Raw genomic sequence first — 25,325 nt, 5'->3', positions numbered from 1 at the left:
GCTTTCCGGCAATTACATATTCCTCACTGCAAAATGATTTTCCAACATGTGAGTTTCCAACTTGTGACTCAGATGACATTAAAGCCAAGGTCTTCTCTGTCCCCTTGCCACTTGCTTAAAATACTTCAGTGACTCTTAAGATAAAAGTTAAAAGCAGTAAGACAGCAAACAAAGGTCCGCAACCTTGGACATCACCTTGCTCCATGGTCTCTGTCCCCAGCCGTACTGATCTTCCGGTTCCTCAAGTGCACCATACACCCCAAGTCTGGAAAAGTCTCTGCTCCCCAGCACCCCCACCCCACTTTGCCTAATTAACCCCAACTCACCATTTGATGCTGACTTAGGTATCACGTCTTTGGAGGAAGCTTAGCTGCCATTGGCTAGGTCAGATCTCCCTGGCATTGTTTGGAGAGCACTGTATGTGGTGACTTCGGTAACCCCATCGCAGGTTCTGTTGGGGAATTATTTGATCGCTGTGCCTTCTCCATTTGACAGCAAGCTCCAAGAGAGCTCTTTTGTTTTTTTAACTTAGATGACAGTTGCTTATCTGCTACTGTGTAAGAAGTCAACACAAAACTTAGTGGTTTAAAACAGAAATGAAACTTTTTCTGTAAAGGGTCATAGGGTTAATAATTTAGAGATTTCTAAATTATTACAATCACTCCACTCTGCCCTTGTAGTACAAAGGCAGCTGTCGACAACACACAGGAGCGTGGCTGTGCTCCAATTCCATTATTGACAGGCACCAACATTTTGAACTTCATAGAATTTTCTTGTGTCAAAAAATATGATTGTTATTTTGAGTTTCTTCCACCATTTAATAATGTAAGATCCATTCCTAGCTCACAGACCATACAAAAACAGGCAGTGGGCTGGATTTGGCTCATGGGCCAACAACAACCTTTTTATTATCTTTCACTGTTTGGGGAGATGTTGAGCAGTAGTCAATTTCAAAGAGCTTTATTTGGGGCCTTAAGAATTACAATTTGAGAGACATAGATTCAGATAAAACCAAAAGGGGGTGCAAGGGAAGGAAAAGAGTCAGGGGCTTATAAAGACAAAAAGCCACAAGGTTTTTAAAGTTGCCGGCGGAGTCCTGTGATCGACTCTGACAGGTCTGGAAATATTTGTCCTAGAGGCATCAGGAGTTGCTGGAGGGTGGGGGTCGGATAAATAGACAGGCTGTCATAAGTGATTTTTGGAAGCGAGTCCGAGAACTATTTCGAGGTTCTGGCAGATGTTCTAGATGCCTTCATTAGGATAATGAGTGGTCAAAGGTCCGATGTTTATCCAGGTGAGACGTGTGTAAGTCACTTCCTCGGTGACCTCCCAGCTCCGTCTTACAGTGCTCTTAGTGACACTGGCTCCTTTGTAATTTACCTCCCACAGGGGTTAAGAATTAAGGCTGAGATTGATGGGGTGATTCTCCTGTTCCTCCTGATGTTGATGAAGGCTACTGGGTGGTGCCTGGTTTTGGACACGCTGGCCGGGAGGGTCCAAGACGGCTTGATTCAGACACCTGCCCCCTGGGTGGGATAGCCTAGGCAGTCAGTCTCAGCCACGATTGTGTCTGCAATTGCTGAACTGGCTTTCAGAGAGGTTTAAGAGGACCCGTGCACCTTTGGGTGGAGGGCAGGCCACTTCCCACGTGTAATATGAGTCAGGTGTGGAGAGGACGGAATGCTGCTCATCAGCAGTGACAGAGGAAGTACCACAGTGTGCTTTCCTGAGCATCCTCACAGGAGAGTGCTTATGCTAATGCACACGGTCAGGTCTTGTATAGCTGTTCAGTTTTCATCTGATCATTTGCTTTTTTTCCTTCATCCTTCAATTGCCTTTTCTTTTCAGTTCAGAATAAGCCTGCCGAGTACATGCTGAAGCACAGTCCCATATTAATTTATGGGCCGTGGTGTGGCTTCCTAGAAATGAAATGATCTGGTCCCATGAAATCATAATCACTGTCGCAGCCAGCAGGTGCCAGAGTTAAAGTATTTCCAGTGAAGTGAACAAGAACATTGAATAAAACCAGGGCTGGGGACTGGCTGCATTTCAGTCCGGGAGAGGAAAGTTCCGAACTGCTGATCAAAGCTTAGCCAGGGGAGGCAACTCTGTTTGGCTTTAACTCAGTGGGAAAGGCAGGAACTTCAAATCCATGGTCAGTTCAATTCAATTTGTGAGAGACTTACCCCATGATTTCTGTATTGCATACCAAGCGGAGAGGTTCAGAGCAGGCTTATGAAAAAAAATCTCTCAGGTGAAAGACATAATATAGAAATTGTCTCCTATGCAAGTTCTTTCAACGCTCCCTGACCCACAGAGCCCTTCTCCCAAAGCGGATCAGAATCTCAAAAGAAGGGAAAGGGACCCCTGGGAAGGCATGTGTGTTTGGAGTGGACGGCTCTGGTCCGCTTCCCCGCAGAAAATGTCTCTGATGCGGCGTGAGTGGTGGGAAAGCCCTTCCTATTAACTGCTGGCCAAGAGTTGACCGAACGAAAGCAGGTTTGGGGAAAACCCAACCCTGGGTGTGCTGGGATGAATGAATTTCCTGAATGTACAAATGGCTGTGAAGAACTTTCCTAAAATCTAAGAACAATAGACGTGAGTAAGGACATCTTGAAATGCCTGGCAAATCCAAAATAAGTTATCCTAAGGCATAAAGAGTAATATAATTAAGTTTCGTTCTCATTATCAGTGGTGCCAATCCAAACCAACCTCCCAAAGCTGGCAAAAATTTGACATGTACCCTAACAGGAGAGGGATGTTACACCCACAGAATGGTGAAGAGAAACAGAATGTCAGCCCAAATAATAGACGAGAAAAGTTTGCTGATGTAGTATTAGGTTTTGAATGCCTGATATGAAGACCTTGGCAGGAAATGTGTCTTCTTAATGATACTCAACTTACAATAATATTAGAATCAACTTGTTTTCCTTGAATTCAACTTAGAGTGTCAGGCAGAATATTTCCCCTGTTTTAATTTTTAGTTTAATCTTGATTTGGAGTGCCAGTTTTATTTTAAAATGATTTAAAAAGTGGTGTAAAATAGCTCTGTTAATGCCTACGTAGGATAACGTAGAAGACTGAGAATTAAACATACTAATGCCGACTACAGTGCCACCTCTAAGTTTAATTCAGTATTTAGAGACACCTTTAATTACAAATGTAGTCATAGTCATCTTAGCAGCGGGGCCGTCCAGAGACGTACACAGAAAGGTCTGGGAGACATCTGTGCATGTTGTGATACAAACAGGGAAAGGATGGGAAGATATTCACAAGTCTAGGGTAAGAAAGGAAGGAGGAAGGTGAGGGAAGATTCTGAATTGGGCCAATACATACTCAAGCACAGATTCTCTGCAGGTAGGTAACAACCCAACAGGGAGAACAAGGAGGAAATGGTGTCCATGTGGCAGGTGTGTGTATGTGTGTGTTTCTGTTTTTTCCTTTACAAGGGATAATGAAATTGTCGTCTAGATTTGCGAGATGACAGAAGGAAACCCCTCAGAGGCTTTTGCATCTGATACCTTCTGTCAGTCTTCCGAGAAAGAATAGCTATGTGAATATTTTCTTAGTGAAGACCTCCAATCCCTTTTCTTCTTTCCACCAGTTTTGTCAGAATCACAACACAAATTATTCAGTTTTAAACAGCAAAGCTGTTCACGAATAGGACTGCTAATGGAACACTTGAAAGCCCTTCTCGTTTTGACAAGCCAGGTTCACACATTATTTGTGGGCACAAGAGCAGGGTTTGTTTTTATCTGCATCTAGACAAGTTACCCCAGGAAAAGTTTTGTGCATGAGTTTTTTTTTTTTTTTTAAAGAAATACCATCTAAGAGTTTTGACAGTGTTCTCAGCTGATAATCCTTAACCAATTAAAGAGGACCCACAAGAGATCTTGCTCATAAAAGATTTACAGAAAAGTCACAGTGTAGTTGAATTCAAAATGAAGAGTGGAAAGGTAAGTGAGCATTTCTGAATAATAACATATTCAGGAAAAGACAAAACATATCACCTCAAAATACAATGAAACAGCATTTTAAAAGATATCTTGGGAGACATTGCTCTCCCCTAACAACTCTTTAGAATAAACAGATTTCTTCAGGGTTACTCTGAACGACTAAAAGCACTCAATAGGTAATTGGGTTGACAGTCACCCTGTTTTGAGACAACACTCCAGCAACAGCTTCATTTTGATAATCTGAAAAACAGAAACGTTAGCTTGATTTTTTTCTAGCCGAACTGATGCTGGTAGAGGAAGATTCCAGTTTATTTATTTCTAAGGGATATTGCATATCAAAGCCTGGGTTAATTCCATTTGCTGCCACTTGTAAGTATTGGTTTTTAGAACATGATGCTACTTTTGCAAGATTTGATAATTTATGTTTATTTTCTTCTCAAGTTGGGGGCAATGGCAGTAGGAAATGAGGTCTGTGGCAGGAAATGAGATCTGTAGAATCATAGAATGTTGGTTCTGCAGGAGAGAACAGGCAAGGGAGGGGAATTAAGAGCTATTAAATTCCCGTTGTATGCCAGGCACTGTGGTAGGTGCTTCATAATTTATAAACACCACAGTCTTATAAAGCATGTACTAATAGACCTAATTTGACAGATGTGAAAAAGGCTCAGAGAAGTCAAGGACTTTCTCCAGTGGCACATAGATAACGCGGTGGCAGAAAAAGCATTCCAATTTAGGGCTATCAAATTCCAGTGTTATGTTCTTCAGAATTCACGAGGCTGAATCCCCAGGGAAGAAATTTGGCATCGTCTAGTTCGGTGCTGCAAAATTCTAAATTCATATGCATCAGAGGAGAGTCTTGTGAAAACGCAGTTGCTGATTCAGTGGGTCTGGGGTGGGGCCTGAGAACCTGCATTTTAAAATTAGCTCCCAAATCCTGCTGCCGATGTAGGTTTGGGGACTACACTTTGAGTAGCCAGTCTCTGGTTTACCCTTTTGGATTCTGTTGTGGAAATCTGTGGTTCAGAGATGAAGACCCTAAGAACGCAGCGTGATAGGGAAGAACAAAGCTGACTCCATATTAGATCTGTTCCTTTGGCTCCAGCCCTGGGCTCTGTTTCCAGTGCTGAGTCCTGCTGGTTCTGCACCTTTTGTAAAAGAATGTTGCCTAGAACCTGAAATGTGCAGGAGAGTCTGAAGGCTCTGACCTTTAAGGGTAGAACACTTTCCCATTCATTTAAAGGTAAAACGTTGCAGATTAGAAAATAATATTTGTCTTGTTGGAAGTTTATAGGAACATCATGACCTGACCTACATCACAGCTGCAAGAACAAAGGATTCCGACACCAGGAGGTTTGCACCACCAGTCACGCCCCCTCCCCTTTTTAGTATAAAAGGAGCCTGAATTCTGACTTGGGTAAGATGGTTCTCCAGGACATCAGTCTGCCATCTCAGTTTGCTGGCTTCCCAAATTCGCCGCTGCAGGTCTGACCTTCAACACACCCTCAGGGCAGAAGTCAGGAGCTCAGGGGAGAAGTCAAGAATGTGGCACTCTGTGCTCCGGGAAAACTGGTAGAACAGGCTTCAGACACTTTCAGAAGAAATTTTTTATGAACCTGGATTCTTCCCATACTTAGAAAAGCACTAAAACCGTAAACTAAGATATCCATTCCCTGTGATGAGCAGCAGTGTTCTACCAAGGTGTGTGCTTGGTTGCACGCTTGTTGCCAAAATCACATATGCACTGACTTCCCGTCTTTGGAGCAGTTCTTCAGAGCTCTCTGAGAGGCTGTCTCCTGGGCTACTGTCCTCAGTGAGACAAGGAATAAACTCAGCTTACAGCATTTATGCTGTGTGTTTTTTTGTTTTTTGGTTTTTTTTTTTAGGTCGACAAAGTGTGATGCACAAACAAGTCATGGAAAGACGTCCCTACAATTCTTCTACAAGCGTCAGAAGCTCAAGTGTCCATGGCCAGGCAAGTACAGGAAAGGACTCCGTGGGCCTGGCAGGGTGCCAGCAAATGGGAGCCTCCCAAGAGGCAGCCCAGACGCAGCTCTCAGGGAGCACGAGGAAGGAATCAGGACTGGCGGTGACGCAGACTCCGCAAAGACCTCAGCCAGCCCTTGGAGACCTCTGAAGCCTGGGTGGCCTTGGCAGAGTAGGTCCATCTCCAAGCCAAACAATAGAGATATTCTAGTGAATTCAGAAAGGCTTAGTTCAGCCTGCACTCTTCTATCAGGGAGTTAGGATCTCACTACGCAATCCTATTTGCACCTTCTTTCAATGATTCTTTCCTCCTAGAACATCGACCCTCCTCCAGGGAGCGGGGAGTGGTGGGCGGGGGCCTCTCCGTGCAACTGTGGATAATCAGACAATTATGCATTTCTGCTCTTCATACCCACAGTGCTACCAGGGGCTTCCTTTCCCTCCGCGTTGTAAGTCTGCCACAGGAATTCTAATTGACTTGTGTAATTTGGCTTCAAGATGCTCCACTGAATAGGGGATTATCTTGTTGGCAATAGACTGTGAGAGAATCTTATTGAATGATATCAACTAGTGGTTCTCATCCAATACCAACATCTGGGTGAATGAGGCAACTGGGTGAGCCACATCCACTTAACATAAAGGTGGAGCCCTTGTAAGAGTTAGATGCCCTTTTAAGAGTGACAAGGGAGATTGCTCCCATTCTGCTGCCAGGTGAGGACGCAACAAGAGGACAGCCATCTGCAAACCAGGAAGAGACCCTCACCAGTTACTGGAGCCGTTGGCATCTTGATTTTGGACTTCCAGCCTCCAGAACTGTGAGAAACAAATGTTTGTTGTTTAAGCCAACCAGTCTAAGGTTATGTGTTGTAGCAGCCCAGACTAAGCACCTAGTAACTTAGCAAGAACATGGAATATTAAACAAAACCTATTTTGTTAAAGAAGATAGGCACCTGGGGTTATCATTTATATATGATCTAATTTCTTTAGAATTATATGAACATAATGGAGGTTATTGAGCATTGTATCTGATCTAGAATTTGAGAACCTTATAGACTGGTATTGCTGAAGGAAAAAGAAAATGAAACACCAGCTTCTTGAAGGACAGAATTAACTAGTGGTTTCCCCCTTCAAAGGATAAGCCTGGTTGACAGAGGCAGACACAAGTGACATGTTCTCGACACTAACTAGTTATTTGGCCTTCTAGGTTATGGATCGCCTCTCGTTTATTAGTCTCAGCTTGCTCAGCTACAAAATACAGGAGGTAGACTCAGGGATCTCCAATGTGGATTTCACTTATAAAACTCTGATCCTGTGAAGCATGTTTTATATTAATAGAGTGAGTTTTAACAAGCTTTGATATATAATGTGTATCTACATGCGTGTGTATAATTTTTTTAATTCTGGTAGAGAAAGACTTACGGTGGAAGCATCCATCAGTAATCTCATCTCCCGTCTCCACTCCTCCTAAGGAATCACCCTTAGTGGCTTCTCCTGGTGGAACCTCTGTAACATTAAGAGGGACGGACGCTTATGCTACTTCTCTGATTAATCAAGTTTAGATGATGGAGATTCTGCTTACACCTCCCACTGTATACAGTGATACAGCTGTGACGGAGGCCAGGCTCGCACAGCTCGCCACACAACAGGCTAGTACGCTGGGAGACGAGGTGTGGGGACAAGGAATAGTGACTTTATTTGGAAAGCCAGCAGACTGAGAAGATGGTGGACTAGTGCCCCAGAGAACCATCTTACCCGAATTAGAGTTCAGGCTTCTTTTATACTAAAAGGGGAGGGTGTGTGGCTGGTTGTTGCAAACTTCTTAGTGTCAGAATCCTTTGTTCTTGCAGCTGTCCTCCTACGTCAGGTCATGACGTTCCCGTAAACCTCCAACAAGACAAATGTTATTTATTCTCTGTTCTGTAACCTTTTATCTCAATATGAATGGAAAAGTGTTATACCTTTAAAGGTCAGAGCCTTGAGAATAGGCTACCCCTACACATTTCAGGCTATAGGCAACATTCTTAACCTGTAGCAAAAGCAACAGAATACAAAGGTTGAAGTAAAAGAAACCGATTCAACATGGAGTCAGATTTTTCTTCCCTATTCTGTAGTTTCTTAATTACCTATAAACATTTATGCCTTTGTTTGTTTCATTTTCTGATTTTCCACTTTATAAGGTGAAAATAGTAATCTCCCTATCCTTTATTGGATCTTTCTTCCCATTTCCATCTCCCATCTTCTATTATTTATATTGTCTTACTGTTACACATGTCTACAGGTAGAGTTACAGTCTAGTCTGTAACCAGATTAAGTTTTGTGTTGGATTCTAACACAAATGTTGAAATGAGGATTCCAACCCTACCACCACCTTCTCAAGGGTGTGTGTATGTGTGTGTGTGTGTGTGTTAGAGAGTAGGGGGGGATTTCTATATATTTTTTCTTGTCTTTAAGGTGTGTGTGTGTGTGTGTGTGTGTGTGTGTGTCAGAGAGTAGGGGGGGATTTCTATGTATTTTTTCTTGTCTTTAACTCTACACTTCACTAGTTTCCTGTATTCTTACTTACATTGACCATGTAATCTTTCCAGAGTTTGATAAGCAAATCAGCCCTTCCTCATGAGTTCTGGGCATAGCCTCCTTCACTCTGTTTTCTGTGACATCTCTCTTCTTCCATCTCCCAAATTTTTTGAAGTCTTCCACTGGGCCCCTTGCATTTCCTTTGATATAGTGGGCTTAGTTTTTAGTCTTCTTCCTTTTAAAAATCATTTTAGAGCAGCAGAGGGAGAGGAAACAGGAACGTGTGTTTATCATCTTGACTCATAAGCTCCCAAAACACTATTATTAAATAGTAGCAATTTCTTGAAACACTGAAACGGAAATCCAAATATCACTTAAAATTTAAATATATTCAAGATTTAAATATATACAAAATAAATACATACTACATATTCATTTTCAGGGGAGATACAAAGCTTAAATAGAAACAGATAATTTTTAAAAAGGCAGATATAGAAAGTGAAAATGCTGTTTCAGCATAAAATTTATTTCAGGGCTTATTTCACACAAAGGAGTCAGACTAGACGAGGCACGTTATACAGTGGTGGTTGAGGAGCCTTTTCAGCCTCTTTTCTTCTTTAAATGCAGATGCTGACAGAAAGGACGGGTTAGATGCAGTCCACTTTCTCCTCAGTTGGCTGACTTTTTATAGAATTATACACCATGAAGCTAAATTGAGTAAACGCTGGCAGTTTATTGCAAGCAGCACCTGGGGCCAAAAAAGAGAAGGTTGTTTGGTGACATCTAGAATGGACATATTTACATCCAGTATGGACACAGCTGCTCCACCTGGACACTGGCTGCTGGTACCTGATGTCCAGTCAAGACACACAGACCTGGACGTGCGTCCTCCTTAGCACCGATTAGCTGACAGTCCATCTCTTTGAACCTCAGAACATAGGCTGAGTTTTTGCTCCTATACGGGTGCTGTCATTGATACTATTATTTTACTGTTTTCATATCCTTTTCGTGGCCAAAACAAAAAATTTCAGGCAGATGCTAAAAACAGTCACTAGAACATTCCCTTCATGCATCCGTAATCCTCCCCTCCCCTCCCCAGGCTTCCTGTTCTTTTCAGTCCTCTGCTCTGGCAGAAAGTGAGGACACTCATTTATCAAGATGCTGTCAGACAGCAGTGATTTCTTCCCCTGCTCAAGCATCTGGACAGGCCCCTTCAAATGCCATTACTTTAAATATAAGGAACTGGTCAATTTTAAATTCATCTACAATTACATAATTATCATTTTACATCCTATTAAATCCAACTTTGAGCCTTCTAAGGTCTATTTCCTAAGAGGCAATCAATGAAACTGACTTATTTTACACATAAAGCCTTTCCCTGCCATAACTTATATTGACTTTCGTGTTTCAGTACTTAAAAAAAAAGAGTAAGGAATTCCTCAAACAAGTTTTTCAAATACCAAACTGTGGGAAGCAAAAGATCAAAGCACAGTAATAAGCAGTCTAACCTAGTAAGTGCTATTGATCAGTGGGCTGTGTAGCCTCCCGTCTGAAATCTCACTAATGAGGAGCCGCATGGTTGATCTTGAAACGCACTGAAACTGTGATGGGCTTGTACAGAACGTAAATGAAACAAAGGACATGCCTCAAATACAGTGCAAAAATAATTGTGCCAACGCCTTTGGTTTACTAATTAGTAATACAATTTGTACCTTGGAGCCCCAAGATCAAAATGACCGAGACATTTAACTAATGAACGGAAAAGAAGTGGGGAAGGTAATTTATTCCTGCCTACTTCTAATTAATAAAAGCATTTGACTAGGTCAGCCCATCTCAGCATGTACCTGAGCTGAAGGTAAACTTTACTTAGGACAGATGTCAGTGGTCAGAGCTAAGAGCCAAACACTGGATTGCACCTACTGCCAATCAACTAAAGGAGGGGTTCAGGTGTATTTTTAACACTTTGGGGGTCCTCACACATCAACACTTAACATTTATCCAGTGCCTACTCAACAGTCTGTTTCTTCTCCACAAGAATAAAATACACGACAATATTTTAAAGTGTTCTCATCAACATTTGCAGATTTGCACATACATGGATTCCAAGTAAAACCTACCATAACCTCCAGTCACGTTGGCACATATTACTGCCCCGAAGAAGTTTGGGAAATACTTCTGGATTCTTGCAATCACTTTCTGGCATGCTGTGGTTGGATCTTTCCCTCTCCTCATATATTCTACAGCTTGGTAGCTGATGTAGACAAAAGGTGAAACTTCAGTATCAGCATAAACTCACTCCAAATTTGGTTCCTTGAAGTTAAAATCTAAAACCATCAAAATTGTCGTGTTTGATAGAATACAGTGCACATAAAAGAACAAAAGTCAGAAACTCCTGTGGGAGTATCAACAGGAAAGCAGGTGAACCGTGATACCATGTCTGTCTTTTCAATGAATCCACCCACTCCTTTCAGCTTAGGACGATTATTTTTGACTTTGGCCGAGTACCTGTTACTTAGGGGTAACAGCCAGAAGTCAAAAAGTCTAGAGGTTATATTTAAATACGAAATGGAGCTACAATCAGTGGGGAAAGTAACAATCAATGAGCAAAACCTCTAGTTGTAATGGCTGGGTTTCAGTAATTAATTGTACACAGACTGCCTTCTCTATTTTGATCATCGGTTACCACAGTTCCTTTACTCAGTGGCCTGACAGCAGTTATTTAAATGGTTCAGGAGGATTTTCATCTGTGAAGCAGCGCGAGCAGGATTCTTCTGTTTCTGAGGACCGCGATTACTTAATTTGCATGATTAGTATTATCGAAAGGAGAGTGTGAAGAGTGGGTAAGCGGGGTTTCTAGAAAGCGCTAGCACACAGAAATTCGGGTTACATGGCACAGACGATTATTTTCTGTCTTGCCAGGTGGCATCTTGTCTAAAGAGCTCTGAAAGTCACAGATCTAAGAGGTCACCTTGGGAGGAAGCGCATCAGTATGTCACCGTCCCCAGTGGCGGCGGCGGCTCCCGCGGTGTCATCAGCGTAGGCCCCTGACCCAGGTATGGGTGAGTCTCCGACTCGGCTTTGTAAGGGTGCAGCACAGGGATTCAGGACAGGAAATCAAGTGCGAAAACGTTTTATGAGATGTTCCTACTTAGCCACTGTTCACTGTTTTAAGTCAATTCATCAAAATACACAGAAAAAAGACTGCCCTCAGTTTTTCACCTTAGGTTTTTGGCAAAGGGCACAAACTACGTGAGAACCAGATAGTGCCAGCCTCATGCAGCCGGAGGCTGCAGGCTCTCAGGGACCGGCCTCCCATCCCCACCCTTACCACCTCACTTCTGGATTGTCCCCACTTACAGTCTATTCCTGCTTTCTAGCTAATGTGCCAAAATTTTACCAAGGTTTCTCCTTGCATTTAACCTTCCCTGCTTTTCTACTCCTTTGACATAAAACCCAGAAATACCTAGAGACCCCCTGAAATCTGGCTCTGGTCTTCCCCTCCCGCACCCGACAGAGGTGCAGTTTTGCTTCCAGCCCTCAGAAGCCCTGAACGCAGGTGTGGACTACTTTGAATCTGCTAGAGCCTTGGCTGGCATGTCCCCTGTCCCTCTCTGAGGCTCAGGGTCAGCTCCCAGCATCTCTCTCCCGGCCTCCCCAACTGCTCTGGCTTCATCTGATCACCGCTGCCATCCCTGAACTCTGCAGCTCTGGCCGAGACCCCCTCTCCTTTGCACTTAGCAGCTATCATTTGTTTTCTTTCCCACTTGTTCATCTCAGCTGTGCTTTGCACTTTGCACCCCCTGTAGCACTCAGGACATATTGGTTGACACACAACACATACTTTCAAGATCTGTTCTTTTAGAAACACTAACCCAGGTATTTTGAATTTTATACCATTTGTAGATGTACCAGCAGCAGTGTGTCCCATCTTATCAAGGACAACCATGCCTAGAAGTTAAAAATATATGTATCATTGTAGGTATCAACTCTGAAGTGTAACTCAAATATAACCAAATAACTGAGCAGTTGGTAATATAAATATCCTCTTTCATCAGTATCACGTAGAAGACAATAGGAAACAGGAATACTAAAAACTATAGCAATGGTATAATTTATGCTTTGTTTTTGCTTGAAGTATAGCTGATTTACAATGTTGTGTTAGTTTCGGGTATACAGCAGGTGATTCAGTTACATACATACATATATTCTTTTCCTTTTTCCCATCACAGGTTATTACAAGGTATTTAATATAGTTCTCTCTGCTACGCATTAGGTCCTTGTTGTTTACCTATTTTATGTACAGTAGTATATGTTAATCCCCAATTTGTGCTTTTTAATGACCTGGTTTCATAGCATCATTTTGTAGACATCCCATATCCTCACTCTTCAAATTGCTCACTTTTCCATGCCTTTTCAAAGGTAATACCAAAGGAAATCACTGCTATGGCCTAATAGAAATTTTCAGTACTACAGCTTGGAAAGATCACTTGAATGTGGCAAACAACACAAAATTACTAAAGAACTAAATGTCAAACAAATTTTTAAAAATCCCCAAGTGAACAGTGATTAGACTTATGTATAAGGTAATCTACCAAGATGTACACTGCGCTAGGTGTCTGCTATGCTGTACTATGCATAGATGTTCTGAAAAGAATGTGTGTGTGTATGCATGTGTATACAGAGAGATTTTTTTTTCTTTAACTGGCAGTTAATCAAAATCACCTTCTGGCACATGAATAAGGATAAAGAAGTAAAGAACTACAGGAAGGCAGTTTAAAATGGCTGAACTTTAAACACAAAAACTGTATAGAAGGCAAGTTACCAATAGTATCATGACCGTAACCATATCCTGTTTCTTTGTGGATAGAACCATCTTGCTTAAAGACACTGCGTGGTTTGTAGGGTCCACAGTATTTTGAAGAATCTGGTATCACGTTCTGTAAACGAGATTTAAGATTTATTTTTCAGAAAGGGTGATTTTAGAAATCAGCAAGTAGTTACGCACAATCACTAAACATTAGCAAGAAACCGAAAGGACATCGGGTAACTGAAAGATAAGAATTAAAAGCCAAAGATTAGCTAAGTTTTTGTGAACAGACAGATATAATTTTACTAAATACCAAGTCTAGCCTCAGAATTACATAATATGGAGTAGACATCTATATTATCTGGGAAAAGATCCTCAGGTTTTCTCTTTATATGTCAAAAATTCTCAGCACAATGGCAAATATAAATAATTTTTTAGATTAGATTAGATTTTTTAGATTCCTCAAAGAAATTACTACCTGACCTTTAAATTTTAAAGTTTATTCCCTGACCAAAGAGAGTTATTCTGAGATTTAGAGCAAACTCTATTTTAAAACCACAAAATTTTCAAATCTAGGTTCATGTGAACATATTCTAAATTATACTCTCAGATTCTTTTATGAATCTTAAAGACTCAAGAAAGTAATCCAGATTCATGAATTCAGGTTGTGCATATGGGTTAGTATCAAAGCAAGAAGCCCACCATTCATGTCTCACTCCCTAGTGCACTGGGTGCCTCCTCCCGTGCCCTGGTTCCATGCAGTAATCTCTTTCAAGTGACTCCTTGGTTACTCAAAGGAAATTAGAATTTGGTGGAGAAACAAATGAGAGACTGAGCTACTCCACAGAAGGACTCTGGATGGCAAAGACAAACTGATTTATGCTGAAAGTCCCGTTGATTTAAAGACAAATTACCTTCCTAGTAACATACTAGACACCTAACAGTACAAATCTGCAAGTTAAGGGCAAGATACTGGATACATCTCACATAGATAAAATATATGAAATATTTCAGACTCATGGTTTCCAAATTCTGTGAGGGTATTTTTTTGTTTTGTTTTGTCTTTAACATATGGAACTTTTATTACAAGGATACATAGCAGAGCAGTTCTGAGTGAGGCAGCCCGTCTCCCCACGGCAGAACCTTCACAGTCTGAAAGTACTGCCAGGGACCAGAAGTTCCCCACTCTGGATGTGGACTGGATGCAGCCAGGGAGCTTTCAAGAACATCCACACCCGGAGGCAGTTTAAGTCATTGGTTCTAAAATGCAACCAGGATGCTCACCTAGCACTGCAGGCAACAGGGAGACGACTAGAGCAGAAGGGATGTCAGGTAACATTTCAAATCACTTACCTTTACAAATCATGCATACGTACCCTCCAGTAATTTGGCTGACAGTTCTGAGCAAGCCAATCTGAATGGAGAGCCCGAGAGTCCTTGGTAGATAAATCCTCGTCCACAAACCCCATGCTCTGGGCAAATTTGGTGGCTGGAGATGGGGAAGAAAAATGTAAATGAGTTAGGTGTCCTCTCTCAAACAAAACAGATGCACAGGAAGTGTGCTGGATCCGCTGTCTCCGAAGTGGAACACAACCATCCTGGGGGTGAACAGAGACTTTCTCAGGCGTGTTCAGATGTGAAGTTTTACCGGCATCGGTTTCTAGATCTTAGCTTCCATCTGTCCTTCCCTCCTAGCACCAATCTGCTGAGACCCCCGGCGGGTGTTTGATGACAGTTCTCCTTCCCCGCCACCCTCTCCCTCCAGCATCTCCCTTCTACTTCACAAAAGGAAAAGCACACCTCTGAACAACAGTGAATCTTACGGACTGACCTGGGGTGTGACGCCCAGGGTGTCAAAAAAATGTTGAGACACCAAACAAGGGGACAAATGGATTCCACAAAAGAGTAACATCCTTTGTTTGTCAGCCAGTTTTCCATTCTGTACTTCAACAAAACGGAAGGACGCCTACTAGAGTTGTCTGCTAACACATCGTTAAAATCATTAAATCACAACGACAGATGGGGTATAGCTCAGTGGTAGAGCATGTGCTTAATATGAATGAGGCCCTGGGTTCAAGCCCTAGTAACTTTATCAAAAAAAAAAAAATGACAAATCACTGTACGATTTTTGGTTTTTATCCTGGAAGGTATTCAAGTCAGTGCCATCATCAGAGTGAAACCCCTTACATTCTCTTCTTATGTCCTTGGGTCTCACACCCACAAAAACTTAACATAAGAAGAGAAATGCCAAATCCTGTTTCGCTCCAGCAATGATTCATCTACTGATGATAAACTAATTTATTGAAAATCCTATTTTAAAAATGAATAAAGTAAGATTTAGAAGTGAAGCAGCTTATCAGAAGTTAAATGGATACTAAGTAAAACAGCTTGAATGAATTTCAGCTGAGGTCTGCTTTTATCCACTATTCTATACTGAGTCCTTTTTCCACAGTGAAGACTACAGACAAAAGACGACGTAAAAATTGAAAACAGTTACAACATACCTGACTCTCCCACTAAAAGTGTGTGTGTTGTGTGTTCCAGCACTTTCCGTGCCACACCAATGGCGTTTTTAATTCGTCTAAGATCACCCACTGCTCCTACATTCATAGTAGTGCTACAGGGAAAAAATGCAGTAAGATTTACTATGGTATTTTTATAGGTCCGTAGATTTTAAAAAAATTATTTTAAGCTATAGTGTTTTGTAGGATAAACTCCACCATCTTAACACAGAAGTGACCGCACAGCCATGAAGTTCACCCAAATTCTCACAATCAGACATACTAAGGAACAAGCAAAATTGATTTACCATGTACTCCCAAAGCACTGAAACTCTCAGGTTCTCCTGGCTCGTTTGAAATATGGCTTTTGAAAGGGGTTTTAAGGCTTTAGGTCGGGCAAACCACAGCATCTGTGGTTGGCAGATAAACGACAGTTTACCAGGTCAGAGATATTTTTGTACCTTGGGGGCTCTCCCTCTTCTCAAGAGACACGTACCTCCATGTGATATTTCTATTATGATGATGATTTTTTTTAATTGAAGTATAGTTGATTCACAATGTTGTGTTAGTTTCTGGTGTACAGCACAGTGATTCAGTTATATATATATTTCAGATTCTTTTTCAATATAGGTTATTACAAGATACGAATATAGTCCCCTGTGCTATCCAGTAGGACCTTGTTGTTTATCTGATCTTTTCATTGAGGGGGAAACTCCTTGTGTTTGGAAAGCCAGGGACAATAAGCTGCAGGTTGTGGCCTGGGACAAAACATCCGGATTTGTCCATCTTGCTCTTAGTAAAGACTCAGCAACCATAAATGTAACTCAACGTGGAGCCCAGGTGCAGAGATAAACGAGGTTCTGAGGAGCATCTTACCCCTCCATGAGCATGGCATCCAGCGTGGTTTCTCCGGACTCGTCAGGGCTCCCGCCGAAGCCCACAGTGCCGTCACACTGCTCCACCTCACACGAGGCACAGCCGCCCTCCACCGCATCCAGGCTGGAGCCTCCGAGAGCTAAGGTCTTCCATGCTGGTAATCACATCCCGAGAGTGCTTGTTTATATACTGATTTTTTTTTTCCCCAATGTCAAATGCAACAAACGAAAAATGTCCTGAAAACTCATATTTAAAAAAAGAAAAAGTTTTCACGTTTACTCTAAGTTAAACTGAAATGTTAATTTATCAAGTGCTACGAAGAAGCCAGAATGATAGAGACAAAATTATCGAACACAACTGTTTACAGTGAAGAATTCAAAGACTTTGGTGTATTGATGTAAAGTGAGAGGTTTTTTTTCCCCCACTTATTAGTACCTAATTCTACTGTGTGTGGGAAAAGTAGTCTATTCTTCAGTTTCAAAGGTTAGAATTGAAGTTGTAACTGAAGTTACAGCTGAAATAAAAGACAAGTTGAAGATTCATTAAATCATAGCCTCATAAATTCCTTCTGCATCATCAGATTATTAAAATTATACATAAATAATGTTTTTATTATTAAGGTAACACCTATCACAGCCGACTCAGCAACAAACCGTAACAGCAATGAATTACAACGTTGGCTTCACACGGATTGATTCATTTAGTCTTTCGGGTATTGTACAATTACTATCCTCATTTTGAACAGAAGGAAACAGACCCAGAGAGGTTAAGTAATTTGCTCGAGGTTACACAGCTAGTAGGTGGCAGAGCCAGGATTCAACAGTAGCCAGTTTGGCTCCAGTGGCCATGCTTTTAGCACTAAACACTGTCCTGCGGAGCCCCACACGTCAAAAACGAGAGGGGAAAAAAGAAGGTCTTCAATGGTCAATTTCTTCACTGATAAAAACAGAATTCCTTGAAGGGTGGTGTTACTACTGGTAAGTAATTTAAAGTATTACTACTGTAAGAACAGGCTTGAAAGTATAATTGCCTGCAAACCAACATCACTTAGGCAGCTTTAAAAAAAAAAAACAAAACAAAACAGACAGAGGCTTTGGTTCCAGCACTGAAATCAAAATCTCAGGATATCTGAGGCCCAGGCGCGAGTATTTCTGAGAAGCTCCAAGGATGATTTTAATGTATAACCAAGACTGGAACCCTGTATTCCAGGCGGCAAACACAGCGCGTATGCATGTGGCAGAAAAAAGTAAATGTAAAAAGAGTACGCTTTGTTAAGTATCACTCACTGGCAAAGCTTACAGGGAGAGGGGTCCCGGGGAGACGCGACAGGTTAGGAAGCGGAGGTGGACACACAACCCGGGAAAAGACTGGATGTCAGGCGAAAGACAGCCTAGACGCCACTGGAAGGGTCTCAGCAGAAAGGCCACAACTGCTCCAGGTCGTCAGCAGCTTGGAAAACACAGCGACTGGAGGCTGAGCAGACGGAGTTACCCAGCCGCTGAGGACCTAGGGAGTAGCGGCGGGGACGAAGATCCACTGCAGGGGACGCCGCTGCGACGCAGGAGGCGCAGGAAGGGCTGGAGGGAGCCCGCCGAGGCCCGGCCCCGGCCCCAGCCCCCCGGGTGAGGTCGGCACTCGTCCTTCCCACCCGCAGGCTCTCCCGGCGCAGCCCGGGTCCCCGCACCTGCTTCGGTTGCGTTCCTAAAAGGCCAAGTGTTGAGGACCAGGGGCAGCGGGCTGGAGCTGCGCACGGGGGCTGGGCCGGGCAGCAGCAGCAGCTGCAGCTGCAGCACAAGCACGGCAGGGAGGCTCGGCTTCGGCGCCATGGCTGTGCGCCGAGAGGAGGAGCGCGGAAAGGTCGCGGCTGCCGCCTAGGGTCAGCGTCGCCGCGGCCGCCCCGCACCCGGAACTTAGGGTCTGCGGCGCCACGCCCACCCCTTGGGGCGTGGTCCCACTCCCCTCAACTCTCGCGAGACGTGGTTTCCTGGGGCCCACGGGAGGTTTCATCCCCGGCGTCCGTGCTGAGGCGCTTCTTAGGCCCTACGCCGGGTTTCTTGTTTAACATTGGGCTGAAAATTAGTGTGAAATTACGCAGCCGTGGGTTGCACGACCCTAGGAACTTTTAAGTTTGACTTTCACTTAGGAGTTTTCACATATTAAAAGTTGAAGTTGGTAAGTTTGGCGAACCCACCCCGTGCTCTGTGGGGGCCCGGCCTGGAGGCCGGGGGTGCTTGCCGAGTGAGGTGAAGCGGCCCGCTTGCCACCGGGTGTGTTTAGGTTTCTCCCAGCCGCGCCTTCGGTTGTCCCTCCACAGCAGCTCTTGGTAGGACGTCCTCTCGTTATAAATCCCTGAGGTGAGGGTAGAGGAGAAACGCGGGAAGCGGGGACCAGCCCTCTGCGCAGCTCACTGAAGGGCACCTTCCCGCACCTCCAGGGCGGGAAGCTGCCTCCGTGCCTTTCTGAGTGTGTTTTATCTCGTGCCTGGCACCATTAGGTGCTTAATAAATGTTGAAAAAAGGCGGAATGGAGACGTTACCTTGTTGAAAGGTGAACTGAGGCATGTTAAAGATTTTGGAAGCTTTTTAAGTAGACATATAAAGTAAAGCATAATTATTGTTGGAAAGTTAGTTTATAACCTTTTACTTGTGTCTTTTTAATTTACATGTTCCTAACAATTAGGTTTAAATTTACTCTTGGAAATTTTATGAGACATTAAACAGCTAATCATGCTTTTAAGTTATCGTTCTCGCTGACAAATTCTGTAATAGAGAAAACGAGCCTGACTTTTAGTAAACTGAGGTAGAAGAGTAATTAATGCTGGTAACTCTGAAGACATGCCCGTTTTAATTAAATCAAGCAACTTGAATTAGCTTTTATTTAGCAAAGATTATCCTAGATCATGTGAACTTGAAAAACATTTGCGTTAGTTTCTCTATTTCTGTCAGGCTACTTGATTTACATAATGTTTGTCTTTCAGGCAATTAAATAGAACTCCTTACAAATTAAATTTGGCAATACTAACTGGAGGTTGAAAAAAATCCACGCATCTGTGTAACATCCAAACATAGACATAAACATACAAGCAGATGCAGAGATCTTAGAGCTTTCGTTTTATAATTTTAGACATGAGACAGGTATGATAACGCCAAACTCACTAGTTTATAAAAGAACATTGGATCCAAATTGTGTTTCTGGCAGATGGAATAAGTTAAGGTGACCTGTTCAGATAGCTTTTTACTAATATTTGTGAAACTTTTTTAAGATTTTTCATAGGCCTGGTTTTCAAAATAGACATTGCTTTTTTTTCTCTCCTTCTATTAAGAATTAACTTGGTTTCTAGAGAAGACCAGTTACATCTCAAAAGGCACAGAGAATGCAAGTTCCACCGAGAAGCACTTTTGTTCCCTATGTCCAGGTCATTTACAAAATCTCCAGGTGTTTTGAGCTAAATTGGAGAGGTTTAGGGATTGGCTTAAAAAAAAAAAAAAAGGATGAATGTGCTTTAAATTGTTTCTAGAGTCATATTTCTGTTTTGTGGAAACGAGTTGAAACACAAGTACAGATGTTTTTAATTCCTCAAGTAATTGGGTTGCAATCTGAAAGATTCCAAGAGGCCGACCCACCTGTCCAACTACTTACCCCCAATGTGCTTCTCTATCAGGGAGAATATCTTCAACTAAAATGGAAATCACAGATTCCTACATTTTAGATTTAGAGCTGTGGGTCTTTGGAATGTTTAAGTAAATCCTTCCACAAAGGCTTCAGAATATTTTTCTTTCCCTCTGGGGACATAGTTTCAGTTTAGAGGAGAAGACCTAGAAAAAGTTGCTAACAGTCTCTAAACACCATCTTCCAATTTGGTCAGCTTCTCACCACAGAGCTGCTTTAATAATAATTTTTAAAAATCCTGTCGAATATCTTGTCTGGTTTTACCTGGGGCAAACAGTAAATGTTCCTGGCAATACTGAACAATTCTTTGGATGCAAGAGGCATCCCCCAAAAGTACAAAACTTACTACCCTCCCAAGCTCCAGAGCCACCCCCAAAGATAATCAAATGAAGGCTCAGACATTCCCCCGAGAGCTGGCAACAATCTGTGGACTCAGGCTTCAAAGGGGTGCAAGCCATGTCTCTGCCAGGCCATATTTGAGGCTCCCCAACCTGGTGGCTGCAAAGCCAAGTTCTCAGGACACAAACAAGACAAACAAGCAGCACAGTTGTCCCTGGCAGAGAAAGGCCCAACAAACACGCCTGATAGCTAAGTCACAAGTCACAATTCAAAGATCTAATTCTCACAAATGTCTTTTTCCTGCCAGTCTAGATTTGGAAAGGAAGGGACACTGTGGAATTTGACCTTTCTGTCTACCAGGACCACAGTAGAGGTGGGGGAAAACTGACTTTGGTAGAAACCCTCTCTTTGCCAGCTCACTTTGCCAGTTTCCCCAGGATCCCATCTGCAGGCTCTGGAACAAGTGGGGGTGTCCCAGGGGGTTTCCCCCTGGTCCCCAGAAACTGTAGAGGAGGAAACATAACGTTTCCTCCACTGTTTCTGATGATGCCTGGCTGAGACCCCCTTTCCTCTAGGGCACCCCTACATGGATTAGCTTGTCTAGGTTAAAAGTGGCCACTATAATTGGAGATTATCTTTGGTGAGTTGAATCTGCTTGATCAGCCTGATGTCTAAATTTAATTCACCTGATGCTCCGTACTGGTGCAGGTCCAGCTTGAGTCAGACTCAGAATCTGACCCCAGACCCAGTCCAGTTTCTAAGTCAGACCCAGCCTGACTCCAACCAGTTTCGGGACCCAGTCCGGACAAAAGAAATGCTCAAATGAAGTCTGAAAGCTCAGGATCCGATCTGAGGGGGACTTGCCCACGACCTTCAGAGCCAGTGAGACAGCCCAAGCTCGGGGGCTCAGAAGGTACCATGTTTCCTTGCTTTTTGCTCCTGGGCACGGGGGCTGGTGGCGGGGGGGTGCGGTCAGGAGTGTCCGTCGGTTCTGAACTCTCCTGGCACCAGAACTGTTAAAAGATAACCTGATGCATATTAAATTTTTTAAAATTTATTTGAGCAAAAATCAATTCAAATCAGGCAGCAACTAATCTAGCAGGTAGAAAGCAGCTCCGAGGGGCTGCACAAAATGAAAACTTATAGGTGGAACGGAGTAGGAACGAGGTGGTTACGCCGGCAAAAAAGCAGGTAGGTTGTTTCAAGGTTGCTTTCCCTTAGGGGACCTCTGGGGTCTATCAAGCAGATAACCCAGCTAGTACTGATCAGGCGATTCCTGATTGACTGGTTTAAGATTCCATTTCTGGGAGAGCCGAAACTGTAATTAAGTAAACCCTTAGTGTGGTGAAGTGGAGCTTTGCTCATTTTGATAGCTCGGTTGCTTGGGCAGATGGCCAAGCATGAACCTTTGGGGCCCTGGGATATTTGCCTACATTTTCAAGGGAAGCCACATCATCAGATAGTTTTCAAGAGCATCTGTAAATCTATCTGGACTTGTAAAGTATTAACTTGGTAGGAACTATGAGGTTTACGAAAACTTCTTTGACTAACACTTGGAGAATAGTTTGAGTTTTAGTCCTAGAAGTCACCTCCTATTACTCTCAGGTTTTCTTTTGGGTTTGCATATCACTGGATCCTTATGTTTTATTTTGAGGTAAATCTAAATGAAGGGACACCTGTCAGTCAATTAGGTAGAAGACCTTGAACAAAGGGTCCACAGTTTTCCCAGCATCCTCTCCAATTCTTTATTCTTTTAAATCATTAAGTATATATAACAGTAGAAATATGTAGCATCACTGAGCAATCCAAATAATTCATTATACATTATTTTTATTTAAGTTTAGAATGCATTACAGAACTTTCTTTGGTAAAATGCTAATGTTTCTAAGTGGAACTTACTTATAACTAGCAATACTTCAGGAGGATTCTCAAGGTCTGGATTTTAAAATGTAGGGCAATTCGTGTAATCTTCTCTGGCCGAATTTTCCTCCTCTGGTGAGATGGAGAAAATAATAGTGTTCTTCCTTGTGAAGTTAGGGTAGTGAGTTAGGAGATGTGAGAGAATGGTAGAGTACTACAAAAAAATGAATAAAATTCTATTGTTCAGTTGGCATTTACCAAGCAATTGATGTCAGGGAGGAGGCAGTCCAGAAACATACAAAGCAGTGCAAAGAAATCAATTTGACATTCAGAATTTTCCACGGGAATAATAAAGAGTTGGCTGGATACCTATAATGCATTTTAAAGACAGCACTTAGAATTTTCTTGACTGTCTTAAATGGGAATTAAAAAGAATGTTTCCATCTACTAAAATTTGGTTTAAGCATTTATAAAAAGGATCCGTGGCAGGGGTTGTGAGATTTCTGGCATGTCTTAAAAACAGCATCCTCAAGCCTTACCGAGGAGCCAGCCTCAGATGGAACCTTAAATGATGTTACAAATAGAGCCTTCCTGTGTGGGGTTGTGTGTGTGGGGGGTGCAAGCTCCCCTCCATTTCCTCTAAACTTCATGGCTTTCAATGTATCAGTCTCAGAAGGATGAAGAGTTGAGTCTCCTGATAGCATTTGAAGCTGTGGTTCCACAGAGGATTTAAGGCTGTAGTTGCAGGGAGTCTAGGTATTTCAAATCTGAGGCTTAAAAAACTAAGCCATCCCCTCCGGCTTTTGCACTGATGCTGTGAAATCCATTGGAGAAACATTTCCATGTTTTGCTGCTCGTTCAAAGCTGTGAGCGTGACTTGGCATTGAAATAATAATTTCTTGTTCAAAAACGCCCCGCTGAACTACTACCTGGCTTGTCTAAATACCGGTTATTTCTTTGATTGGCGTATGCTCTTGTCAGTTTCGCAAGGAATGATTGTTGCTAACGGTAGAGGTTTGTGGTATGGCGTTTCTCATTTACGTCCATTTTTACATTGATCCTGGGACACTGGATGATACTACCTGATTGTGCATTCTGGACATAGACTCATTATGCAGAAATAAGTGTCATCTTATTATTCTCGAAATAAGAAAGTATTCTTCCTTTCTGAAATGTATTTTGGGGGTTCAAGCCTGTAAACCGGTTTGTCAAATCATAGGAGATGCAGTTACAAACTTTTTTTTTTTTTGGCTTGTTAACCTTTAAAAGTCATCTTGGTGACTTCCAGGACCAAGATTCCGTAGTAGACTATTGTCCTGTTAAGTGATTTCTTCTCAAAATAAATTATGAACAACATAGCTTCAGTTCATTTTAATCCTGGGCCACTGCCATAATACAGTCATCGTAACAAGAATATAGGAGACCATTCTACCTGGTGGAATCTGCTTCTATGACAGTTGTTTATAATGTTATGATGTCTTCATGAGTGTGATCCATTACAATAATAAAGGCTGGGGACAACAGAACAAACTTCATGGTGTCTTCCTACCACTTTAAACATCACTTTGACATCGTTGGCTAATGTCACAGATGGTTTTAATGAAGAATTTAACAATAAAAGCACAATTCTAAAAAAAATGACTCACAGCAAGTACTCTTACCACTTAAAATAATACTTTTTTGTTGATCATGATTTAAGTGGGAAAATATTCTCATATGAACAAATGTACCAATTCATCACTGTAACAATCATGTCAGTTTGTACCTTGGTGAATGGGTGTGTGTGTGTGTGTGTGTGTGTTTAATGGAGAGTCAACAGGTTGGGTGAGAGGAGGGTTTTGAGTAACTGGAAGTTCTCGTGAAGGTAGAGTTCCCATTTGGGTGGATGCCAGGGTGGGACAGAGAGTGGGAAGGTAAGGAAATGGTAATCAACAGCCACAGATCTTTTCACAAATGCTGACTGTTACATTCTAGGCTTCGAAGTCAGGTTCAGTCCTCCAGTTGAGGAAGAAACTTACAATCTGCAGTGGACTTAGCCTTAGAAACCCCAACAACGCTTCCCTTTTTCTTTTCTTCTTTCCTTACCTCCTACTCCCCCACTTCTGTTTCCTGCCTTCCTTCCTTCCTTCCTCCTTCCCTCTTCTTCCCTCTCCTCTCCTTCCCTTTCTTCTTTTCCAAAGTATTTACTGGTTGCTTATATGTCTTGGGAATGTTTTTATGTGGTGTAGATACAGTGATGAACCAAACAGAGAGGTTCCTACTCTGATGGAATTTATCTAAACTACCACCCAAATATGTAGAATGTTAAAGAGCAGGGAAGCCCTGGAGAGAAATAAAGCAGTGTGGTGGGGTTGCCTGGGTGGGACGTGCCTGGCGAAGGTGATGAGAAAGGGTGAGATTCTAGATGAGTTTCTAAGGAAAATCCTGTAGACTTGCTTGTGGTGTGGATACGTGGTGTAAGGGAGAGAAGGAGGTAGGTTTGGTACCCAGGTGTGGCCAGCTGCGTTGGCTGGCGTGACCAGACACAACTCAGGGTGGGAAGTGGGATAAGAGCTCCCTTTCTGGCTTTGGGCACAGAGTGACCTGGGGCTGATTTAATTAGTGTGCTGCCTGGACACATGTCTGTGCCTTAGGAGACAGGATCTAATCACTCGCCATGGTCTCATATTCACCGGAGTGGTTGCTGGGGTTGAGGGCATGGCTTCATCGAAGTCCTTCATCAGAAGTCACTCCTTCTAAGTGCACCTTCCTCCAAGGAGGAGAGTCAGAGGAGGAAGTTAGGGGGAGATCCTTTCTCCTGAGTGCTTCTGTTCCTTCTCA

At 42.6% G+C, this 25,325-nt stretch overlaps 1 protein-coding gene and 1 long non-coding RNA gene across 4 annotated transcripts in view; one reads left to right on the top strand and one right to left on the bottom strand.

The window, feature by feature from the left end:
• Positions 1-8,947: 8,947 nt before the first annotated feature.
• AGA (aspartylglucosaminidase) lies at positions 8,948-18,562 on the bottom strand. Of its 3 annotated transcripts, XM_032468602.1 has the most exons (9): positions 18,322-18,560; positions 16,638-16,791; positions 15,765-15,877; positions 14,637-14,749; positions 13,276-13,390; positions 12,326-12,401; positions 11,422-11,529; positions 10,571-10,704; positions 8,948-9,201 (listed from the first exon to the last, which is right to left on the bottom strand). In XM_032468602.1, exons 1-9 carry the CDS (start codon positions 18,461-18,463, stop codon positions 9,101-9,103), a joined length of 1,056 nt encoding a protein of 351 aa, XP_032324493.1. In that variant the 5' UTR covers positions 18,464-18,560; the 3' UTR covers positions 8,948-9,100. The 3 variants fall into 3 exon arrangements, with proteins under 3 accessions (XP_032324493.1, XP_032324494.1, XP_032324495.1); XM_032468603.1 differs by lacking the exon at positions 8,948-9,201 and having other exon boundaries at positions 12,348-12,401; positions 18,322-18,562; XM_032468604.1 differs by lacking the exon at positions 8,948-9,201 and having other exon boundaries at positions 10,692-11,529; positions 12,348-12,401; positions 18,322-18,562.
• An 83-nt stretch (positions 18,563-18,645) lies between these two features.
• The window catches only part of LOC116660048, a 44,926-nt gene continuing 38,246 nt past the window's right edge, over positions 18,646-25,325 (top strand). Inside the window, exons 1-2 of the long non-coding RNA XR_004315401.1 lie at positions 18,646-18,809; positions 21,354-21,558. This is a non-coding gene — a long non-coding RNA (uncharacterized LOC116660048). The remainder of the gene's footprint in view (positions 18,810-21,353; positions 21,559-25,325) is intronic.

The sequence above is a fragment of the Camelus ferus genome, chromosome 26 (assembly GCF_009834535.1).
Source record: "Camelus ferus isolate YT-003-E chromosome 26, BCGSAC_Cfer_1.0, whole genome shotgun sequence".
NCBI classification, from domain to species: domain Eukaryota; kingdom Metazoa; phylum Chordata; class Mammalia; order Artiodactyla; family Camelidae; genus Camelus; species Camelus ferus.
Note: the sequence above shows the minus strand (reverse complement) of the source record. Positions and strands in the feature narration are given on the sequence as shown.